At 36.3% G+C, this 24,030-nt stretch overlaps 3 protein-coding genes and 1 long non-coding RNA gene across 7 annotated transcripts; 1 reads left to right on the forward strand and 3 right to left on the reverse strand.

The window, feature by feature from the left end:
* Positions 1-5,096: 5,096 nt before the first annotated feature.
* LOC103453788 (B-box zinc finger protein 18) lies at positions 5,097-8,738 on the forward strand. 4 transcript variants are annotated; one of them, XM_008393366.4, is made up of 6 exons: positions 5,097-5,336; positions 6,102-6,198; positions 6,304-6,419; positions 6,512-6,754; positions 6,978-7,072; positions 8,487-8,738. In XM_008393366.4, the coding sequence occupies exons 1-5, from the start codon at positions 5,244-5,246 to the stop codon at positions 7,053-7,055; spliced, it is 627 nt and encodes a 208-aa protein (XP_008391588.1). In that variant the 5' UTR covers positions 5,097-5,243; the 3' UTR covers positions 7,056-7,072; positions 8,487-8,738. The 4 variants fall into 4 exon arrangements, with proteins under 4 accessions (XP_008391588.1, XP_008391589.1, XP_008391590.1 ...); XM_008393367.4 differs by having other exon boundaries at positions 5,137-5,336; positions 6,978-7,063; XM_008393368.4 differs by having other exon boundaries at positions 5,137-5,336; positions 6,984-7,072.
* A 569-nt stretch (positions 8,739-9,307) lies between these two features.
* On the reverse strand, positions 9,308-14,529 carry LOC103453790 (fructose-bisphosphate aldolase 1, chloroplastic). The gene is made up of 7 exons (XM_008393369.4): positions 14,166-14,529; positions 11,273-12,886; positions 10,693-10,962; positions 10,471-10,580; positions 10,270-10,360; positions 9,853-10,122; positions 9,308-9,762 (listed from the first exon to the last, which is right to left on the reverse strand). The coding sequence occupies exons 2-7, from the start codon at positions 11,444-11,446 to the stop codon at positions 9,484-9,486; spliced, it is 1,194 nt and encodes a 397-aa protein (XP_008391591.1). The 5' UTR covers positions 11,447-12,886; positions 14,166-14,529; the 3' UTR covers positions 9,308-9,483.
* LOC103453791 (uncharacterized) lies at positions 12,144-12,884 on the reverse strand. The gene has a single exon (XM_070806129.1). The coding sequence runs from the start codon at positions 12,882-12,884 to the stop codon at positions 12,144-12,146; it is 741 nt and encodes a 246-aa protein (XP_070662230.1).
* Positions 14,530-19,892: 5,363 nt separating the features above from the next.
* Positions 19,893-22,925, reverse strand: LOC139188905 (uncharacterized). The gene is made up of 2 exons (XR_011572312.1): positions 22,686-22,925; positions 19,893-20,548 (listed from the first exon to the last, which is right to left on the reverse strand). It is a non-coding gene; the product is annotated as an uncharacterized lncRNA (long non-coding RNA).
* Between the last annotated feature and the right edge of the window lie 1,105 nt (positions 22,926-24,030).

Consider the following 24,030-nt stretch of genomic DNA (forward strand, 5'->3'; position numbering starts at 1 on the left):
CCATCATTCAAACACACTAGAAGGTAGTGTTGAAATCCATAATTTTAAATGTGAGTGAGTTGTACTCCTCTTGGCCACCAACAGTCATTTGATACAACTTATATTTAAATAATTTGATTAATTATAAAGAGACCTTTAAAAAAGTTGACACGTGGGTCAATGAAGATATGAGATAAGTGGCTTGAAATGGATTAGAAGGAGCTTTCAATACATGAATCACGTTTGGTGTTTCCGAACTTGTGGCTATGAACAAGTGGGTGTACCACCAAACAACCTGTGAAACCAAAATCTTCGGGTGTGGATCAGTTTTGGTCTTCCAGATGCTTCGCACCAACACACCTCTGCACCCCATTTTCTTGGTCTTAACTAATTATATATAGTATCTTTTAAAGGGTAGAGATTTGGATATAGATCTAGTTGCATTCAATGGTCTAAAATATATGTCAAAGTGGATGGTTTTAGGAGAAAATTATAATAATGGTTCTTCAACTTTAACACATCAAAACGTGAATTATGATTTTTTTTTTCGTCAACTCCATTATAGTTTTGTCAAAATGAGTCATGTTGAAATGATCATTGCTACAATTAAGTTAAAATTAGAGATATACTATAGTTTTGGTTTCATTTTGATTTTTATTCTTTCAGAATTAGAGATATACTATAATGGCATGTGAATGAGAGTAGAAAAAAATTTTGTGTGTGCAAAATTATATTATTGTCCATAATTTTATTTGATGATAAAATACCAAATTGTCTTTTCACCTTCTTGTTCATAGCTTGGGGTATCTTGTTCTTGAATTTGTTATTAAAATCATGTTTATACAAGCTTGTGTTACAAGGAGATAATATTGAACAAGATACCCCAAGCAAATCAGTGGCGAATCTAGGATTTTAATATCGGGTTGTCCCAATATTCAAGCTAAAAAAAAAAGATGAAAATACCAATGAAATATTAAACGATAAATTACAACTTTTTATTCATAATTTTTATACAAACAACAATTTAGTTTAACATTTTCCATCTTTTTTTAACAAGATTACTAATTCCTTGCGATTAAGAAAAGTTATTTCTCAAACAAATAGAATAAATATAAATATCAAATTGATCTTGAAATGCCTAATTGTTGATCTTGAAGTGTTGATAGGTACATGAAGTTTGGGGAAGAGATTGGTGGTGTTCTGATGATGGTGGACTTCGATTGGGTGGAGTGGGATTTAGGAAATGGAGGATTAGGGAGTTAATTTGGGTGGGGTGGACTTTCTTAGAAAGTCGAATCTTTGTTTTTTTTAATAAAAAATGGTGAGGCTATCAGCCTCCCACACGACCTAGGTGGTGTTGTCATACAACACATCAATGCTCACCGTTTTACTTAAAAACTCACATGGCCTAGATAGCACATGATTTAGGATGTTTTTTTTAATAGAAATTGATCGTCTTCTTTTCTCCTTCTGGTTTGTAAAAAGCCAGAACATTGCGGCCGCTGCTCTTCTCCTCTGCCACAAGGCCCACAACTTGGGTGTCCTCCGAAGTTCTCACAGGCAATTATCCAAGCTTCCGGGTGGTCCTAGGACCACCTAGATCCCTTAATAGATCCGCCCCTAGAGCAAATAAGGTGACAAATTCGTAACTTTCATCATCATTCACTTTCTTTTATTTAGAAAGACATGTTACAAAAAGATTGATAATCAAGAAGTTTAGTATCCATAAAAAAAAAAAAAAAAAAAAAAAAAAAAAAAAAAGTTTAGTATGTATCACAGTTTATTATCAAGTATTACAAATTTAAAAAACTTCTAGAGGCAAAAAGTATAAACTAAAACAACATACCTTTAAGGGCGCGTAGCGCCTGTGATTATAAAAAAAAAGCCTCAAATTAATTAAAGGATAGTTTAGATATGAAGTGGCAATGGCATGAAAATAAAAACAGTACTCAAACTTTTATCATAAAAAAAAATTTTAATTGAAAATATTTTCACAAAATAATATTAGGTTAAACATTTGAAAACATCTCCTGCCTTCCTCTCTGAATGTCATCGTTACTCTTCTTCCATGCTCGAGTGAAAGAAGAAAAACAGGAAGAAAAAAATTAAGTTTTATGATAGGAAAACAATCTGCCAATCATCCATGGAGTTATCTCTCTCAACCGAACCTGTTTTTTGGGTTGAATGATTAGATTTTGTTGACCCAAAAAATTTAAGTACATTTTAACTGATCAATCTTGATATGTATTCCTTGACACTTCAATTAATAATTATGTCGCCACTTAATATTACAATCTGGTAATATTTTTCTTCATTTGTAAGTGAGAGGTTTTAGGTTCGATTCTCATCAAAGACGAATTTGAACTACGTTATTACTAGCCCATTGCGAGACATATCCCACTCCTAATGTAGATAACACCGTTTGTTAAAAAATAATAATAATTATGTCATGGTCAAGAAAATTTCTTTGTCAATCTAAGAATGTGTTGATATCAAAGGGTAATTTCTATTTCATATAATTATCTTATGAAAACTGCTGCCAAGTGTTAATGTCATGGCTAATTATTTTTCATGTACGTTATTTAGTGCTACGATTTAATGATATTTTTTTACTAGTAAGTGAGGGGTATTTGGTTCGATTCTTATCAAATGCGAATTTAAACCACATTATTGCTAACCACAAAGATATCATTTGTTAAAAAAAAATAAAAAAATTATCATGTACATCTGCTCTTATCATCTTGAATTTCAAACTTTAAACTATGTTATTTAGAATTTCAGACTAGGGTAATTATATAATACAGGAAGAAGAAGATGGAGGGCGGATTCGTTTCCTTTCTTTTTACAGCTTTTATTTCTCTTCAAGTTTTAATTCTATTTCAGTTTTACTTCAAAAAAAAAAAAAATCATCAGAAAAAAAAAAATCTATTTTCTTTATTTAAAACCCTTGGATGTTATGCAATCTAAGGTTGAAATAGAATGTAGAAATATTTGTAAAAAAAAAAACTGTCTCTGGATCCTAATCCCTTTTTTTTGATAAAACATTAACATTCATTCAACTGAAAGAAGGGTTACTAGGGCTATCCCCAAAGGAAGGCAAAAACCGAACGCACATTGAGAAAATCCAAATGCACAAAGAGCCCAACCCAATAAGAACAAAAAAAATAAAAATAAAAAATAAAAGAACCCTAATTCCTATCCCCAAATGCAGACTTCAACTACCGCCACCACCACAAATGCCTTGCCGGCAATCACACTAGAGAAAACAACCAAGTGGTCATTTCGACCAAGACGTTGCAACACAAAAGTTACAAACCCGCAACCAAAAGTAGACCACAATCAGAATTCGTCACCAGGAAAGCCGAACCAAGAGATAGTCATCAGATCCAAATAGCCTTCACTGACCCCTGCAAATATATACAAATACAGTAACAGATGGACGAGGGGTGAGGCTAAAGGGATGTGTGAAATCAACTACCCCTATTCGGGCGAAGTCGTGAAGAGTAGACAAACAAGAATCATGTATGCATGTTGGGGGTGGGGGCATGGGGCGGGGGGTGGCTTTTATTTATGAGAAATTATCTCGAGAAAAAAAAAAACATTTTGCATTCCCTTCAACACATTTTCTCTTTTGTGTATTTACATATTCGAAATGCATGATAACATTTTTACCGTATAAAAAAACAACTCCTTATTTGTTTAATGTGTATATATTTACCAACATATTCAAAAGTTTGTCAAAATTGATTAGCACAAACTCTTCTCTCTCAACATTTCAGCTTTTCTTTGGTTTTTTTACTTTTGAATTAAAGGAAAACTAATGAAAAGGGCTTGAAAACTTTGAGTTTTAATGATAAGGACAAAATAAAGAGTAAAATGAATAGTACCATGATTGACTTTTTAGTGTAAAAATGTGGTTTTTCGTTAAAGTGAACAGTACCGGGTGCTTTTCGTTAAAGTTCCCTTTTATTAATCCCTTGTATAACATTTCCTTGGTGGCGACTTGGCCGTGCGATGCTCATATTTGAGTAATTAATCATCTTACTTTGTTTCCTTCTTCTCTTCAATCCAATCCTTCCCATAAAATCTTAATTTTTTTAATTCCCATCTAGTATTACTCTGCTCTTGGAAGATTTTATTGCTATCACACAGTAGAAGACCATAATTTTCCCAGATTCACCCCAAATTTAGATGGCGTTCGTGGATGAAGTTACTTCATGTCGTGGTGCAATTTTTCTTCAATACTCTAGACCGTTTAGTAGTACGGAAAATAAACGATCATGATTGAATTCAAGAACTATTATTTTTTCTTATTTGCCAATCTAATGAATATAAAACCGGACTATCCAATAATTAGGACCACTGAAGACTAACCCATGGCGATGACCGTTATGCTTGTTAGAGTTTTAGTTAGTTTTGGGCTGTCTGGGCTTGACTTGATATAAAACTTAATCATGGTGATGTGAGTTTTTTAATTGTTTGTGTAGCTTTTCTACGTTGTAATTTATGTGAATTTTGTTGTATTGCGTACATTTTCAATGCATTGTAGTTTAACTATATTCGTTAAAACTGCAATAGTATATTAAAAATGTTCTGGCATGGTCCATGAAAGCAAGACCACATATCTACTTCCATTAATGGGTAGTGGAAGGATTTAATTTCAAGTGAAAATTGAAGTGGAGCCACCATGAGAAACACATTCCATAAATAGTAATGAAATCAAGGAAAATGAAATTTCATTCCAAAAATCTATTCATTCCATGAATAGTAATGAAACCATGAGAAGTGTTATTGGCATTTCAAAAATCTCATTCTATACTTCTAACAAGTATATTTTTCTTTCTCAATGTAGAAAATTTAAAGTGTAAAATGAGATTTTTGAAATGGGTGTGCTATCCACACATCCTATTTTACTTCTCACACACCTCTTGATAATTTATGTCCGTTGATCTTCTTTAATTCATCCGATCAGACGGTCGAAAATTAAAAAATGATGTGAGAAGTAAAATAGAATGTGTGAATATCACACATCTTTTTGAAATGCTAATAACAATTCGCAATTAAAAAACAAAAACCAAATTGTCATACACGTCAACGTCACGTTTGCAGAGTAAGTACCAGCCGCCCACTATCTATATATAAAGTGACTCCATTTTCTCCTCCCTCCCTCACCCCCTTTTGTCCTTTGTCCGTCTCTGAGGAAACCAGAAAATCAATGGCTTTCTGGAGGAGGAAGGAGGGATGAGAACAAGTGGGAAGACAGTATGCGAACGCTTTGTGATGTGTGCGAGAGCGCCGCTGCCATCCTCTTCTGCGCGGCCGACGAGGCCGCCCTCTGCCGTTCCTGCGACGAAAAGGTTCTTCATTTCTTCTTTTCCTTTGCCTTTATTTATATGCAAACATTGACTTTTAGTTGTATAGTCCTTCCAATGATCTTAGCACTGAAAGTTTGCAATTTTTTGGGAATTTGGGTTTTGCAGGTCTGTTTTCTGGTTGTTAATCTTGATTTTGATTATTGCAAGCTAAATCACAGGTTGTTGGGTTTTTTGGACAAGCGGAATATTCTACACTAATCTACACTAATGGGGAGGGGGTAGGGTTTTGAACTCGGGACGTAGTGGGTGGAAGAGGAAAGCCTAACCACCAGGGCAATCCACCACTTTGGCTATTGTGATATATTGTTGCCTGACAAATCACAACGTATTCAGCATGATTGGGCTTACTGGTTGTACTTGTCGGGCGAGTATACGATGTTTCGTATCAAATTATGAGCACCCAGATGCTGTTAGAGTCATACTATACTTTTTGGATTTGTGGAAGTGAGATAGGTTAACTTAATCAACAGTTCATATTAGTCATGAATTTTGAGATGTTTGGTTAGAGAAGTGATTGGTGATGGCTTGCTATCTGAATGTAGCATGGTTCGAATATCATGTGTTATACACAAGTCTAGTGTGCTTCTTTATGTTGAAGTTTTGCTGCCATTTGTGTTTATGGAAATCATCACTACCGAACATTTGTCGTGCTTATTTAAATTCTTAGCCCTTTCTCTCTTTGCCTTTATAGCTCTCCTGTCAAATTATAGTAGAGGCATGATTTTGTTCTCTGTGTTGGAATTGCAGGTCCATCTGTGTAATAAACTTGCCAATAGACATGTACGGGTTGGGATAGCCACACCTAGTGATGTTCCTTGCTGTGATATTTGCGAAAATGCACCTGGTATGCTAGACTTCAATGTTTTAAAATTTTAGTTTTTGTGAGCTATATTAAACTTATGTAGAAGGATTTTGAAGACTTATTTTCCCTTGGAAAACATACATGTAGCGTTCTTTTACTGTGAGGTAGATGGTAGTTCTCTTTGCCTGCAGTGTGATATGATTGTACATGTCGGTGGGAAAAGAACCCACGGGAGGTATCTCCTCTTCAGACAGAGAGTTGAGGTTTGTCTCTCTGCTGGAGAGTTCCGGTTAAGGTTTTATATATAGACCTCCAGAGATTAATTTATTTTCTCTCTTGGGGCGTTTCTCTATAGTTTCCAGGGAATAAGCTTGGCCGTTCAGAGGAACTAGGGCTTCAACCACTTGACCAAAAGAAGGTACAAAGGGACCAAAATCAGCAGCCTGATTTAAAAACAGGAGAGAATCAACATAATCACAATGTCTCTCCAACTGCAGTCCTATACAACAATATTGATGGTGACTACAAAATGGACAATACACCCATTGATCTTAATAGCAGGCCCCAAAGAATACGCGGTCAAGCTTCAACTAACCAGGTATATCTATATATATATCCCCATGTTGATTTTACTAGCTGGTTCTGGTTCTTTAAAAAGGCATATTCTTGTCTTCTTAGTAACAAGGCATTCTTTGTCTTCTGAACATGCATTTTGACGTGCAGTTTGAATGTTGTGAACTGTAGTTCTGTTCCTTTAATTATTTGCACATTATAAGCATTCTGGTTAATCAAAACAATATTTATCTGGCTGTCGTATTTAGGAACAGGGTGTGGGTGTTCTAAATGGTGTGAATGATGAATCTGCAAGTGTCGTTCCTGTTCAATCCTTCAGAAAGTAGCCTGGAAAGTGAGTAAGGTACATTTGGCATATCTCATTGTCCTCATTTATTTGTTTTATGTTTTCAAGATCTTCTTGTATGAAGTTAAATTGTTGCTTTTAGCTCAGGAAAATTCTCTAGCATGACTTTGATATGTTTAAATTCAGAGAAGAAAAGGATTACTCAGATCAATGGTTTGCACATGCTTTTGTAAAATACATGGGTATTTGCATTAGATTTTTGCTTTCAAAATGCTAGAAAATGAGTGAAACCTTTCTTATATTGGGTCACTAACAAGGAGGGATTTTTTTATACCAGGCCCAAAGAACCATACTTTTGGTTACCATACTTTTCACTCTTGAATGCAACATAAACAAGTGTGGGCATGTGTTCTTGGACTTGAGTCAATAAACTAAAGTGATGTAAACTGTTTTCTCTAGGTACCCAACTACCCATCCATTTATGCCAACAGCAGTCCATATTTGGTTTTGAGCAACTTTAATTGCTAGCAGAAAATGTTACAATTAAGGCTTACAAAGCTGCAATTTCTCTTGGTAATGCATTTTTTTCCCAAAGAACTTGGATGATAAGTTTGAACTCAGACGGATGGTTGACATTATAAGGAAATTGCACCCGTTATGCATTTGTGGGAAGGGCAGGGTTCCATATAATCAAATGACATAAAAATAAAAAATAAAAAGTAACAAATTGGCAATAGTTTTCTAAGCAAGCACATAAGTTGGTGTTAATTAGATAGGTGAGCCCTAACCCGTGTGCCGCTGTATGCTTCACCTGGAAGATTCACCTATAAGATGTGACAATAATGAATCCGTGATGACATAACATATGTATAGGTCATCTGTTAGCTGTCAAAAGGTCAGCTTAATAAGGGAACCCAGAGGAGACTTTATTTACATCTGACTGCTAGTAGTCTGGTTTGATAGAAAAGAATTTTCTCAAACACATAGGCTTTATGAATGAATCATGTATCTCTCTTTGAATTGTCGTTTTTGTGCGGATTTTTTTTCTTCATTTCAACTATGATGTGAGACTCATGGTATATCTTTGAATTCAAACTGAATATGAGTGGTCGCCTTCTCCCTCCACTTTGCATATTAGCCTTACTGTCTTTAAAGGTTTGGTAGAAATAAAGAGGTGGAGATTGTATTGGCTTCCCATTATACTGTTTCCTTGATCAAAGAAAAGATAAGTCGGGGGAGAAAATTAGTTACTCAGTTTATCTTCAAAGGTTTGAATATGCTGTATATGTTTCGTTACTTGTTTTGAAATTGGTTGAGTGTAGACATAAACAACTTGTTTAAGATTCCCATCTATTTGTATTTCTGTTTTCTGTCTGGTCATGTTTTTGAACTAACGAGATTACCTTTGTTCTTCCTCATCGTTGTCCGAGAATTTTACTAACCCTTCTCTTCCTCTACATTGTGGCTGCAGATGTTCTGGACAAATTACCGTTGCAGAATCTTGATTGTTGACCTGTGCACTTGTATTCTTACTTGTACCTTTTCCGTTTTCTTTGGATCAGCATCAGTCTCTCACGTTCGTTGTGCAAAGTAGATTAGATGAAGAAAATCTCTACCTTTGTATTATTGAAAGCAATGTGTATCGCTTGAAAGACAGAAAAGTGAGTTATTAGTACAGTTTGTTCAATGTTTATGTTATCGAAATACAATACCGTTGTTGACATTGGTCTTGCGCTGCGATGACATTTTTAAAATTCTGAGGAAGAAAATGTGAACCAACTTCAAATGAATTTGGATGCTTTTCCCAAAACTCGTGATTTGGCTTTCAAATGAGAAATTAATCAGGATTACTAAATCTATGTTAGCTTCTTACCAGAGTGCTTGTACACAAAGGCGATCCAAGGAGGGAGAGAAACTTTCCTGCAGCACCCGTTGCATGAAATGGGCGTCTCACATTCTCTACATCATGTGCTACCATACAACCATGAATGCGGGGCACCCGTTTCATGCAACATGTGCAAAAAACGTTTTCTCCTGAGAGCCCAAGTTGAAGGCTTATCCTGAGAAACACATGGCGGGGATGTATCCTATGATGTGGTCTAATGATTCGAACTAGGTTATCTTGGTAGATTATGATGTAGTCTAATGATTCGACTATTTATCTTAGTGAATTAGAGTGGGAGAAATCACTGAAAAATTCGAGCTTTTTTCGGGGTTGAGTTTAATTTATGAACTGAATATGCAAATCACAAGCATTGTAATATCTGATTGAATAACTACCGGCTAACTCTCTCATCACCAAGAAGTTTATTAACTTGCTAAAAGGTGCATAAAATGTTCAACAAAAATAGTCTTTCATGGCTATAAAGCATTACACACATTAGAGATGCATGTCTGGTTCCTCCATTAACATCAACATCATCATCTTCCCTTTGTTCTTCATCATCTACAGCGTCGGTACAAATTACTTAGTACACATAGCCCTTGACAAACAATTCCTTCTTTGCCTCCTCTGACTCTCCCTCTCCGGTGTACTTGCCCAGCTGTGCAAGTGAGTTGGCCTTGGCACGGATGAGCAGAGCATCCTGAGCTGCCTTCACGTTCTCCGGTCTGCCTCCCCATGTCTTCAGGCAGGTATTTTGGAGAGCTCTGGCGTAGGAGAAGGACACGTGCCATGGGTTTGGTGATTGGTTCATCGCATTCAAGTTCAGGGTTGCCTCAACTTCAGATTGTCCACCAGACAAAAACTGCTCAACAAAACACAATTCCAACATCAGTACATAATATATTCTCATCACAGAAACACTTAATTAGCGTCAAGTTTTTCAAACACTTGCCATGATTCCGGGGACAGCTGGGGGGATTCTCCTGTGGAGGAGCTTGAGGGTGTAGTCAGCAACCTGTTGAGGGGTGGCTCTTTCCTTGGCCTCAGCACCAGGAGTAACCATGCTTGGCTTGAGGAGGATACCCTCGAACAAGACGTTGTTCTCAGCTAGGTAGAAGAAAACCTCGGCCCAGACCTTCAAGGCCACTTCGAAAGTCCTTTCAATGGTGTGTTCACCATCAAGCAAGATCTCTGGCTCGACAATTGGGACCAACCCGCTGTCCTAAAGAATCAAGAAGCAAACACTTTCTCAATTAGAAACACATCCTAACTAGACACAAAACAAAACCCTGTGGTCTAAGTAGCAACTTAATAGCAATTAGTCAATCAATTTGAAATCATAACTTGCATAGGATATCAGTTCTCTTACTTGAGCAATGGAAGCGTAGCGGGCAAGACCCCATGCTGCTTCCTTTACTGCAAGAGCTGATGGGCCATTGGGGATGCTCACAACGGTACGCCTAGTTCATCAGAGTTGGTAATTATGTTACATTTGATTGTCATCGATCTACCTTAATGAGCAAGAATATAATTACCAACATAACATGGAGATTACAGGTTTGATCCTTACCATTTGGCGAAACGAGCTCCCTGCTGGTAGTAGGCAGCTGTGCGAGAGGCAAGACCGTCAAGACCTTGGCACCATGACTCATCGTTGGAACCCGTTAGGGGCACCAAACCCTGTTGTTATAATCAGAACATTTAGCTACCATAAGTTTTATGTACTAATACTATGCTTACATTAAAGTAATGCTTGCTTTGGTATGTAAATTTTTACGTTTCAGTCACTTACCTTGTCGACTTTAATCCCAGGGACGATGCCTTGCTCAACGAGCACATCAACGATCTTTTTTCCATCAACGGTGGATTGGTAGAGAGTCTCCTCGAAGAGAATGGCACCTGAGACGTACTGGCCAAGGCCAGGGGCAGTCACAAGGAGGGTACGGTAGGCTTGGCGGTTGGCCTCAGTGTTCTCTAACCCGATTGAGGCAAGACGCTTGCCACAAGTTGCATTGGACTCGTCCATGGCCAAGATTCCACGGCCTGGGGATGCAACAGTTTTCTATACCCAAAACAAAAACCACACCTCATCAAATTCAGACCTCAACAGGCAAAGGTGCAATTTAAAGATAAACTTTTCGTGACTAAAACAGTTTAGTATGTTACGTTATCAGACTATCAACTTGTACCGCATGTTCAAACAAAAATCTACCTTATCAATAGATAATAGTTCAGATTACGAGTCTAGAAACGTGTCGAACTGTTTTAACAAGATAACATTTCAAGATTTTTAGATTTTCTTGCGTATATATTCTAGAGAGAATAATGATATTGTACAAATTTTATAGTAACTAAAATGTTGTAAAACTTACAGCAGTCTTAACAAGCTCATCAGCATAGGAACCGGCACGAATGGTTAGACCAGACGGGGCAGTGGGGAGGCATCTGACGACCGAAGAGGCGGAAGGCTGGCGGAGGGTCTGACCCTTCACCCACTCAGATTTGTCGAGAACCGGAGAAGACTTGAGGAGAGATGCAGAAGCCATTGTTAGCTACAAAGAGTGGCAGCCTAGTGAGAGAGCAAAGTTTAATATAATCTTATCTCCTCTGGCAAAGCTCTCTTGCTCTTTGCCACACATGCACTCACTCTCTATATTTATAACTGTTGTGTGTAAAAAAGATGTCAAATTTGAGGCTGTTGTGCTCCGGCCAATCCCGGCCCGCCGTGTGGATGATAACCTGCTGACTTGGCCGGCTGCGTGCGTGGTTCAGACACGAGGGTTTTTTCTCACCTTGTAAAAAACAGCCATCATATCTCTCCCTTTTTTTTCAGTTGAGCAAACAGACAAAAGCATGACGCTCACAATGTGAGGCGTCCAAAACAGACTCGTCTCAAGAGATTCCTCCCTCCAAAGGGGAAGCAAATATGAGGTTGTTATGGTATGATCTCTCTTGCTTGTCATTCCCCTTTCTTACTGACTAATGGCTACGGTTTAACGTAAGGCTCGACGAGACGGGAATCCCACGTGGACGGTGGACAACACTACGGGTCAGCTTCTCCGATCGTTCTGGTGATTTTCCCCGCCACATAGACCACGGCGATAGGTTGGTTTAATTTAATGGGTCTCACCAAGTAGCAGATTCATGATTTGCACAAGCAGTGTTTCGGTGAAACTGTGAAACAACGGGAAGTCGATTATTAACACCACAACGAATAACGAAATCCTAATATACATAAGATGTTTAACAAGAGTTTAGATCCAAAGATAGATCTGCAATCCCAGAAACCAGATCATCGACCGAATCTACTTTCATACTTTTCCATACATCAGAATCATCAAAAGTTGATGCGACCGGTTGAGGCAAACTTTCTTCGAGGGCCTTGGTCAACTGCTTTACCAGGTCGTCTTCCTCCGCAGGAACATCCAAATCCCAAACCCTGAAAATATCCTTTGTTGACGGCTCCATCTCAGATAACGAAGAGCTGATATCGGCTCCTAACTCAGGGTTTTCGGTCATTCTCGGGTCATCTTTGTAACCTGGCAAAAATGGATTTCCCGTAAAAGTTGATGACTGCAAATTATTCGTATCCTCATCGGTTGGCATGTCACCATCATCATCTTCATCACTTCTTTCTGCTTCTTCACCAATACCAAGAACAGCATTTCGGATTCTTCTTCGGAGTTGTTCTGTTTCTGCCCTCTCACGAGAAGGAAGTACCTCAATGTCGGTTCCCCCGGGTAAACCATCAGTTACAAGTGCGGAAGAGCTGAGTGATTCGGGTGGCTGGGAATTAAGGATTTCTTTTAAGGCACCTTTCAGAGAATCCCAGTTGTCATCGAAAACGTCAAATTCATTAATCAGGCACGAATCAACCCAAGCATTGTCTTCTGGAGAAAGTACCTCGCCTTTCTTAATAGACTCTAGGGAATCCATGATAAGAGACTGAATAGTGCCTTCCCTCACTTCATCTCCAACATCCATAGCTACAATTTAATGGGAACAGTAAGTAGAAATAAGTACAAGCCATGCTTTTTCAAATACAAAACAATTTATGCTGACAAGTGATTGTGATTAAATTCTGTCATTATACACGTTCAATTTAAAGTTCACATACAAATTTCATGTCCCTTTTCCATTCTGACATGAAAACTTAGAGCAAAAGAAAAAATCCCAAAAATAAAAATGTAAGAGCCCCCGCGCAAAAAGCTGAATACAAAAAAAAAAACCTAGCTTCCAATCATTTTGGAAGAACATCAGTATGCTGGTCAGACATCATCGGAAACAGCCTTTTTGGACCATACCTGAGAAACCTAACATGGCTTCATTCATGATATTCACATATTCATGTAATACCGAAAAAAATACAATCAATATAACAGACATGAAAGTTCATACTAATACTGGAACAAAAGGCCAACAGATTCCGGAAACAGCTATTAACGACGAATACAATAGAATGGTAGTGCACACAACATGCCTTGACCAATCTTCTGTTTCTTTTAGCTGATCCATATTTGTGGTTTGTCCAAGGGTTTCTTTTGAGTAAATTCAAGCTTCAAAATGCAAGTTCCAATAAAGTAAGGGGAACTAAACAAACCAAGCAAGAAGGCGAATGGAGTTTTCTACATTAGAAGCCAATTCCCCTGAAAATTCGACCTTGGAGTAAACTACTCGCGTTTTGCAAGAATGTCTAACTGTACCAGTAAAACACAAAAAGTCTCCAAATGATTACACTCGATAATCTATGCATTGATCAAACCCCAATTTGTCCCGATGGAAATTTTTATCATTTTATGTCTAAGCCTCGATCAGTTACAAAATTTCCTCTCATCACCTAAGTTTCCCCTATAAATTAATGCTCCATTACAAAACAAAGCGAGACGAAGGTTTTTCAAACATTTCAATGAAAACTACCAAAACGAAAACAATCAACGCAAAACATTCCCACATAGACAATCATTTTACATAAATACACACAGGAATATACTGCAACATATCATTTTCTACTTTACATATGACTACTGTTTTCTGCACTAAGTAATACAGATTTCAAATTAAAAAGCTTTAGGTTTTCATTCCACAGGAAGTAGAGTTTGAAGTTTCAGATGCTTATCCACAATTAAAATGAAATAAAATAGCAAAATTGAACATAAACCCTAAACCCTTTTCAGATTCAAAAAATAAGAAAAACCGTAAACTCACAGGAACGTGAAATTAATAAACGACGAAGATGGAGTAAAATTTGGGGGTTGAGGAGCGTACCTTGTGCCATTGTGAACCCTAATTTTGATAGGGGAGAAGAAACAGACGGAATCTGTGGAAGGAAGAAGACGACCCAAGAAACGAATAACGATTCGTACGAATTACAAGTCTATCGGATTTGGTTTCATTCACTTTTTCATTTACCGGGATTTCCTACGTTGTTTTACTTATACCCGGACAAAAGTTATTGGGAGTGTTCCTCAAAAAAAAAAAAAGACAAAATTTGTTGGGAGCCACGTCATACACATGTCCAGCTTTGCAGCTGTTTGGATCAACTTACCCCTTAGTTGATCTAAATCAAAATTTTTAGGTATTTGATTACTGATTGTAAAGAGGAACTCACAATTTTTCTAATTTTTTATGTGTTAGTGACGAGATATGAAAAAAATTGATAAGTAAAATGATTTTCATACCTATATTTTAATAAACGTAAAGGACTCGATAATAAAGTGAATTCAATTCTTAACATTCAATTGTAAGGATGAGTGCAGACTATTTGCTGGTTTGGTTTGGTTTTGACGACTAAAATAAAAGTCAAACGGTCCAAAAACTGAATTGAACCGTAATAAATTTGTTTGGTTGCACATTAGAGCTTTCGCAAACCCATTTAAACTGAACTGGATCACACTTTCATATTGATATTTAAATGATTTTGTTTTACACACGTAGTCTTTGTATTGGCTAAAAAGTAAAGATGTTGAACTTGAAGGTTTATGGAACATTGAAGATCTTTGAGTTGTAATTGTATTGGTTACTAAGCTCTAAGTTTGATGGTATAGGTTGATTTGATTCGCTAGAAGAAAAAAATGTAGCCAACTATTGAATTTTTGTTATTGTAATTGAGCTTAAAAAGTTGGAAATAAAAATGAAAAAGAGAAAATAAATGAGTTTAAGTCCAAGCTATCTGAACCAAATCAAATCAAATTGTTCAATCTTGGTTTGTTTGGTTTGGTTTCCTTAGTAATTTTAGTCAAAACTGAAACCGAATCAGATTGCTCTATTGTAAATGGTTTGGTTATGATTTTGGAGTGAAACCGATCCAACCTAAACTACGCCCATCCCTACCCTATTATAAATCATTTATGAAAAAGACATTTGAAAAGAGGTTTAATTGAGTTTTAAAAGAGTGGTGAAGTTTCGAGTTTTTCGGTTTGCATTTCTAAAAGAAACTTGGTTGAAATTTGAATTTTTTTAAAGTTAAAATGTTTGTAAAAATAATTTAAAATGGTAAGTATCAAATGCATCCTCAAAACCCAACTTTTAGCTGATAATTTTTATCGACAACCTAATTGTTGGAGTAGCTCCCTCGAGGCATCCGACTACGGTGAAAGTTGGTTGAAGAGTGGAGTTAGCTGCTACTTAAGAAAATGAGTAAATTATAGTTATAATCCTTTAACTTTAATTCAGTTGGAGTAATGGTCACTCAACTAAAAATTCATTACCATTGGTCTTTCAACTCATCAAAACGTGCAACTATAGTCCCTTAAATAAAAATTCATTACCATTGGTCTCTCAACTCATCAAAACGTGCAACTATAGTCCCTTAAATAAAAATTCATTACCATTGGTCTCTCAACTTTAATTCAACTGGAGAAATAGTCTCTTAACTTTAACCTAATTATAGCAATGGTCTTTCCAACATAACTCGTTTTGACAAAAATTTTTATGTAGTTGACGAAAACGATCATAATTACACACTTTGATGAGTTGAGGGACCTTAATTATATAAATGATTATTCTAACATAATTTATTTTGACAAAATTTTGACGAAATTGATGAAAAAGACTATAGCTACACATTTTGATAAGTTGAGGGACCAATGGTGATGGATTTTTAGTTGAGAGATCATTGCTCCAATTTGATTAAAGTTGAAGGAACATTGCTACAATTTACTTTAAGAAAATTTCCGATTTCATTGGGAGGAGTTGCACTGCGGAGATTGTGCTAAGAGATCATGGACCGTTCAGATGGTATGTGGTGGGGGCTTGGCTTAGATGATGGTTTTCATCAAGGTAGGGATTATTAAGAATCTCATACAATCGTCTCACATCAGAGAAGTGATTGATCGTAGATAGATGATTTTTTCAATTGTATCTAGATTTTTTGAGATAAACCGTACACTTTGATAGGCTCATTGGACTCAACACCCTCAACGAACCTAAGTGATTCAGTTGAAGATAACACCGGTACAACTCCGAGATACCTCAAGGATGTGGGTCAAAACAATAGTATGGTTTAACCAGCTAAACTGTTGGTTGAGCAGGCTTAAAGTGGCCTGGGCGCACCTAGCCTAAAAGACAATGACTTAACCGAAGCCAAAGACAAGTGATAAGTGGGTTGGTCTGGTTTTGCCAAAGAAGTGTTGATAAATTTTGCAAACAAACAACGAAGAATGACATCTCATGCATTGCTTGATCACATTGTATCAATTGAAAAGCAAATTGTCGATGTACATCTAGATAGGACACAAACTCCACCATCAACCCTGCCTTAGTAGCTAGGAGCCACACATTTTTGGGGCACTTATTGCCTCTTTGTATTAAGCATTCTATTTTCATTACTACAAGTAACATTCGGTCACATAAGCACAAGTTATTTAGTAAAATTATAAAAAAATTAAAATTAAAATTCTTCACAGCTATTGTAATTGTCCGCAACAAAGAATGACTAACACTATGTTTGGATAAAGAAATTTAAGATTAATAAGGAATTTTAAAATAATGGAAATTGAATTGACGGGATTTTATTTTCTAGAATTTGTGAATTTTCTTGTTTGCTTAACCTAAAAGAACAATGGAATTGAATGCATTATTTGTTATATTTAAGCTCTCAATCATATAAATTGGAAAATGACACATATTTACATGAAATTTAAACTTAGGAATTAGAGGTCCCAAATTCTAAGTTTTTTCCACGCGGAAATTCTAAATTCCTATGTTTATGAATCCAAATAAGGGAATTTGTGCATGTCAATTTACAAATTTTGACTTTTTATTCAAATTCGAAGTTTATTTCTCTCATCCAATCATAATGTAAGGCTATCTTCAATCACAAAGTTATAATTTGACTTGTGGTGCAAGTTATAATATTTCAAATGCATATGAGGTCAAATTTGACTTTTAACTATTAATTCTTGTGCATTTGAGAGGGGGATTAAATTAATCTTAAACTTAAGTATAATTTTTGTATCTTTTAAAGATCCAAAGTCAATAGCACACTCCAACTTTTTCGATGCAATAGAGCAACTCCACCCATGGAGCCCTCCCCCTGGCAATCCACTATTCAATCCATCATATTGAACAGTAACTGCCTTAAATGAATAGTGATTACCATTAATAAACAGTAATTGCCATTTACATCTACACCATTGGAACCCTCCCCCCTGGCAATAAGCAATAAAAATAATAGTTTTTTATGTTTGTTTAAATAATAAAAAATTACAAAAGCTATCTCTCTCTCTCTCTGACACAAAAAAAATAAAAAAATACAAAACCCTCGGGCCACAGGCCCGTCGACTCCCCACCCCCCCTTCGCTCGACCTCCCACCCTCACTCGGGCCCTTCCCCGCTGGATTTGCTCCCACCGGCCCGAGGGCCCTTTCTCCTCGCCTGACGCCCGAGCAACCAGCAAGGCTGGAGTTGCTCTTAGAGACCAAATTAGTCAAATTTAGAGTTAAATATAATTTTTTTACTCCAAATATTTTTTAATTCATAATGTTGCAAAATGTGACAAACTATTTATTAGCCTCTTGATTGATCAAGAAAAAACACTATTTATGATAATGGCATGAGTTAGGACCTGCGAAGTCGGTGCAATGAGACCCATTAATATATTTGGTGGCACGAGGCAACACAAACTATCTACCTATCTTTTAGTGCTCTTACATATTGGTAAGCAAAATATTGGTATCAATATACCAACAACTCATCAAGAAAACGTTAGCATCCTACTACTAGATACTTCAATGGTATTATTTTAGCTTCTTAAGTTGGTAGGTGCCAATTTTCTTTTTGGCAGCCTTTTGAGGGGAATCTTGTTTAGGGGTGGCCTCACCTTTAGTCGTTTGAATACTTAGTCCCGTGGGTTTCATGAGCATATCAAGGAATTAGGGCTTTTGTGATGACAAATATTCGTGATATAAATATGAAAATTCGTCTTGGTTGATCATGTGTGACAAAATTTCAGCATCACAATTATAAACCTATACATTGTCATGGATAGCTGACGTGGCGAATTTTACAGCCGCCGCTTATTTTCCTTACGTGACGATGACTTTGTCATATATCTATTATATATTAAGCGAGAGGCTCACGGATGGCGACAAAATTTTGGGGTCATCCCATTTGACAAAAATACTTGGACCAAACTATCCCTCAGCCAAAAAAATTCAAAACCTCTGAAAATAATATATCAAATCATGCAAGGGTAATTTGGTAATTTGATCATAATAAAATATAAACTAATGGGTTGTTGGACAAAAAAATAAGATTAAAAAATGTTAGGGTTCCATCTGTCCCCCTCTCTCTCATCTCTCATCCCTCACGTCTCTCTCTCTCTCTCTCTCTCTCTCTCTCTCTCTCTCTCTCTCTCTCTCTCTCTCTCTCCTCATTTTCATTGTTTTTCCGTCTGCCTTTCTTTCTCTCTCAAACCTGGTTATAAAAAAAAAGAAAACTAATGAAAAGGACTTGAAAACTTTGAGTTTTAATGATAAGGACAAAATAAAGGGTAAAGTGAATAGTATCAGGTTTGACTTTTTAGTGTAAAAATGTGGTTTTTCGTTAAAGTGAACAGTACTGTGGGCTTTTCGTTAAAACTCCCAATTAAAAGTTGTTTGCATGGTGATAATAATGTAATTAAATTAGTTGTCAAATGATCATTTTTTTTAACAAACGACATTATCTATACTAAGGAGGATGAGAGTGGGCTTAGCCTCACAATGAACTAGCAATAATGTGATTCAATTAGTTGTTCATTCAATATTATTTTCTCTATTTTTAAACACATTCAAAACATCGTAAGAGGTGTGTAATGCTGATTATAAAAAAGGTCTTTCGCACACGGATAATAATGTGATTAAATTAGTTGTCAAATAATTGCTTTTTTAACAAACAATATTATCTACACTAAGAAAGAGAGGGTGGACTTGGCCTCACAATAGGCTAACAATAATGTGATTCAATCAATTGTTCATTAAATATTATTTTCTCTATTCTTATTGTAAATTCTATAGAGACCGATTTATTATGTGAATTCAACTGCTTTAATTGGTTTATGAGGGGTTTATTCTAGTATGATCTAAGATTATTTATTTACTTCAAATATTTGACTTTCCTTTTGTCAATTTACACATGTAAATACATTTAAAACGTGTAAGTCGTGCGTAGTACGCCGTGATTTAAAAAATGCCTTCTGCACGCGCGTGAGCGCATGCATGAAGGCTAGTTAGATTTATAAGTGAAGAAGTAAGCGTCATAAAATACGAAGGTCAATGACCTATTTTTTCGTCTCATATTAGAATTATAAAGTGATGGTTTTATCGTCACCCAATTTGATCCCAAAATGATATAATTTACACTAAGTGGCGCTAAAATCGTCACATATTCCTTTAATATGTGGCGCATCTTTTCTCACATATGTTAAAATCAAATACATATTTAGGAAAGATATGTTACAAATTAATTACTTGTTCCTGTTTCATAATCTAGAATTGCAATTCAGAACAAATATACGGTAATACTGAACATTTTCATTAATCAACAATTAACGCACATAAATCAAATACATTGACCAAGTGTGCATCCCAAAAATTAACATAAACATCCCAAAATCAATCTAATTCATGGTGACATATCTCAACAATAGCAATTTGTCATGAAAGGCACACACACCTATATATAGACAGCTTAAGGTAGTAACAAAAGAGAAGTCCAAGACATATTGAGGTGCTAAGAGAAGAGGTCTACCATGTGCATGCTTGAAACTACCATAAAAGACATAATTATTGAAATAAGTCCTCTTCCAAATCATGTTCTTCTAGCTCAAGATAAACATTTTCATTAGATGAGATTTCGTTGAGTTATTGCTGGTATGCCTCTAACTTGCAACAAGAACGGCCTTAAACTTTAATACCAAACTTTCATCATCTTTTTGTAAATCCAATTGAGCTCTTAATTGTTCATTCTCCCATTGCAATTTCAGGAAACTATCTTATGGAAGCTTGATATGATCTCTCATATAAGGTAATCGGGACTTGAAGCCATAGAGGAAAAACAACCAAATGTATCCAGACGAGAAAAACACCTACACCATTACCAAATTTTCCTTTCCTCCAAAGTTCTCAACCATGATTCCAATTCATCATCCAATGACACTTGTACAAAATCTGATTGAAAAAGAAAATCCAAAAAATATTAAAAGAAGTATAACAAAAAGGGAATTTCTCTTTCTCCAATCTAGATCTTACTAAGGGTCAGTTTAGGATTGTTGTGTCTTTTGAAAAGCTATTTTTGCTGTTCTTTAAGAATAATCTACTACAAAGTAAAGTAAATGAGCGTTTGATTAACTATACTTTAAAAGTATTATGGGTATGCAAAACTGTGTAAAAGAATTTTAATGTAAAGTGATATAATTGTATACAATACAAAATGGATATAGTAGTAGGAGTGGAGGCGACAACAGCAATGGCGGGGACAGTGGTGGTGGTGATGGTAGCAACAATGGTGGAGGCATGGTGGTGGTGCTAATAATGGGATGTGGTGGTTGGGTGCAGAGGTAACAATGGTAGTAGGGACGGTGATATCGCTAGTGGTTGTGGTGGCAGTGGTGGTGGTGGTGGGGTGGCATTATAATGGTGGTGACTAGAATGGTAGTGGCGGCTGTGGTTGTGGTAGTAGTGGTGGCGGTTACAGTTATGGTGGCGATGGTAACGGTAATGGCAGTTGTGGTTGTGGTAACAGTGGTGGAGGTTGTAGTTAATTATGGTGGCGGCAACAATGGTGATGGTAGGTGGTAATGGTTACTTTATTCTCTAAGAGATAAAACGTACGTGGAAGGCTAAATAATGTCATTTTTTAAAAACTAATGAATGTATTACAGCAATTGAAAACATTCCTTATAGTTATTTATTTATTATTATAGTAACTTTTAAGAGCAACCTACATACTGCTTTTAAAAACTGTTGTCTAGATGTCATTACTTTTAAAACAAATAGGATATTTTACTTTTACCAAACACTTTTTTTATTGCTTAACTTTAAAGTGAAGCAGTTTTTTGTTAAAAAGTAATACCGAATGGGGCCTAAGTCAGAGAGAGGAGAGAGTTCGTGAACGAGCAACATAGGGTGAGAGACTGGCCGAGGGCACTGTTGGTGGAAACCACCAGGTGGTTGGTCGTCGAACTGGGATGTGAAAGAAGAACGAAGGGAACTGAAGATGGATGAGGTGAGAACTGAATGAAATAGGTTTCACAATTTGAGGGTTTTGATATTATTACTTCAGTATTTTTTATTTTTTATTTTAATACTATATGTGATGAATTGCATAGCACGTGGCCTTCTCTTTTGTTTTGTGATAAATGTTAAAAGTTTCATTACATGGTAATATTTAATTCAGTGGTTAAAATTTCTCACACAATAGTTTGTGACAAATATAAAATGTTTATGTGACGCAAAAATATTTTTGGTGTCCCGCAAAAATTCTTATATGACGATTTCTAAGCCTCACTTAGTTTACCCAAATGTAATGAATTTTTAGGCACCACAAACAATTGCGTCACCTAATCCATTTTTTCTTATAGTGTGAGTCTATTTGGTTAAGTCACAGAATGAGAAAGATAGACATATATACAATACTATCTGACCATGTTTCAAAAATAATTTTGTGACTTGAGAAATAAAGAGAAAAATTAATCAACTTCTTAGACGTGAGATATAAGAGTTACACGATAATAGACATACCAAGCCAGTCTAAAAAGCAGTTGATACATATAGTGTCTAACAATAAAGATACAACAAATTAAGAAAATTGTCTCAGAACCTTCTTCTACACAATAGAGAGATGTTTAAGACAATATATATTGTAGAAATGTCTCACATCGACTGTATTTATGAGAAAAAAATAAAGAGTTTAAATACCATAATTCCATTTCAACTAATACCGAGGTCTTTTGTGATAAAACCTCACACCTGACACATTGGACATGTGGTAATTACCAAGTTGGGGACAATATCGGTGTTGTTGGAGTAGGTCATTGACCTATTTTTTTGATAATTCTACATGGTATCAGAGCTACATGAGGCGTGTTGAAATGTCTCATATCGACCGTATCTATGAAGAAAAAAAGAGAGTTTAAATACCCTAATCCCACTCCAATTACTAAGTTGTGGACAATATCAGTATTGTTGGAGTAGGTTGTTGGTCCGTCTCTTTGATAATTATACATACATATATATACATATACATATATATATATATATGAATAGTAAATAAAAAATAAATAAAAAAAATGAACAGAAAGCATACCTTACCCGACTGACATCTAACTTTAAACCCTCGAGAGCATCACTCACCACCTCCATAAGTCCGGTTCCATTTGAGCCGATGGCTTTTCTTGATACAATCTTCGGTGGAGACAGTGGTGCTCGGATAGTAGCAAGAAAAAGTCCTCTCCAGAAGCTGGTGGGTGAGCTTCTAGAGATCTTCTTTGATGCGGCCAATGTGGAGTCAGTCATTGGTGGTAAAATTGGTGATGAGTGGGGTATACTCTTGTCGACGACATCAATAGTACATTACAATCCGACAAATTGAGCTTGGTTGGTGTGGGACCATAAAATTTTCAAGGCTGGAGTAAGGTCGATCGAAATACGCGTACCTCAAAAATCTGGTCATGGGCTCAATAGTTTTGGTAGGATTACGCTGCTCAAACGGACTAGTGATGCCACCACGTACATCCTGTTGTACTCTGGAAAGGTAGGCGAAGTCTGCCAACTTCGCTGAGATTGACCATTCTTATTCCGCAAGACATGAAACCCAAATCAAATAGGTTCCATATATTCTTGGAGATTTCTACAATCTAGGGGTTGGCGTGGTGCTGCAAGTAATCACACTCCTAAGAGGAAACAATATCTAATCCTAGATATTCTCTTGAATTCTCCCCGTTTAATACGAATTTCATGTCCTAAAAGGTATCTCTCCCGACTAGTATAAATACCCGCATTTAGGGCATAACTTTGGTCACATATAACGCAATCTATACAGACTCTTTGCTTATTCTCTTACTTACTACTTGAGTCTTAATATTACTTACTAACTTGACTATCGGAGATTTTTGGCCGGCATCCCACCGGTACCCAAGGTCTTAGATTGCCAATAGATGAGATTCACCCAAAAACACTACATAACCAATGATTGATCTCCTGGTGTCAATATCGGTAATCTAGTCTGCATCTGAGTATGCAGTAATTTGATTAATTGGAATTCTCAACTTTCTGTATTGATGGGAGGAGAAACCTTGCATGGGCTTATAAGTCAGTTAGGCTACTCCCCCTATTGCCAATTTAATTTGTGGTGGAATCTAAACTTTCTTCATGGTATTAGAGCAGGTTGGCCCATATATGAATCCCAACAGCCACACGTGCCCCACGTCACTCCATTTGTATTGTCCACATGTTAGGCTTGAAATTTTGCCACACGTGAGGGGACGTGTTGAGAATGAATCCCACATTAATTGATGGAAGAATGGACTTTGCATGGGCTTATAAGTAAGTTGGACTACTTTAGGGACTACTTCTCATATTGCAATTGATTTTATAGTGAAACCCCAACTTTCTTCAAGTAGAAAAAAAATCCCTTGGCAATTTGAGAATTC

This window comes from Malus domestica, chromosome 10, assembly GCF_042453785.1.
Source record: "Malus domestica chromosome 10, GDT2T_hap1".
NCBI classification, from domain to species: domain Eukaryota; kingdom Viridiplantae; phylum Streptophyta; class Magnoliopsida; order Rosales; family Rosaceae; genus Malus; species Malus domestica.

Bases quoted from the DNA above. Each gene is read 5' to 3' on its own strand.
- LOC103453791 (XM_070806129.1), bottom strand. From the start codon at position 12,884: ATGGATGTTGGAGATGAAGTGAGGGAAGGCACTATTCAGTCTCTTATC.
- LOC103453788 (XM_008393366.4), top strand. From the start codon at position 5,244: ATGCGAACGCTTTGTGATGTGTGCGAGAGCGCCGCTGCCATCCTCTTC. The intron at 5,337-6,101 runs GTTCTTCATTTC...TTGGAATTGCAG, and splicing joins GCCGTTCCTGCGACGAAAAG to GTCCATCTGTGTAATAAACT. The intron at 6,199-6,303 runs GTATGCTAGACT...ACATACATGTAG, and splicing joins TATTTGCGAAAATGCACCTG to CGTTCTTTTACTGTGAGGTA.
- LOC103453790 (XM_008393369.4), bottom strand. From the start codon at position 11,446: ATGGCTTCTGCATCTCTCCTCAAGTCTTCTCCGGTTCTCGACAAATCT. The intron at 10,361-10,470 runs GTAAGGATCAAA...CTGATGAACTAG, and splicing joins GGAGCTCGTTTCGCCAAATG to GCGTACCGTTGTGAGCATCC. The intron at 9,763-9,852 runs GCAAGTGTTTGA...TTTGTTGAGCAG, and splicing joins CAGCTGTCCCCGGAATCATG to TTTTTGTCTGGTGGACAATC.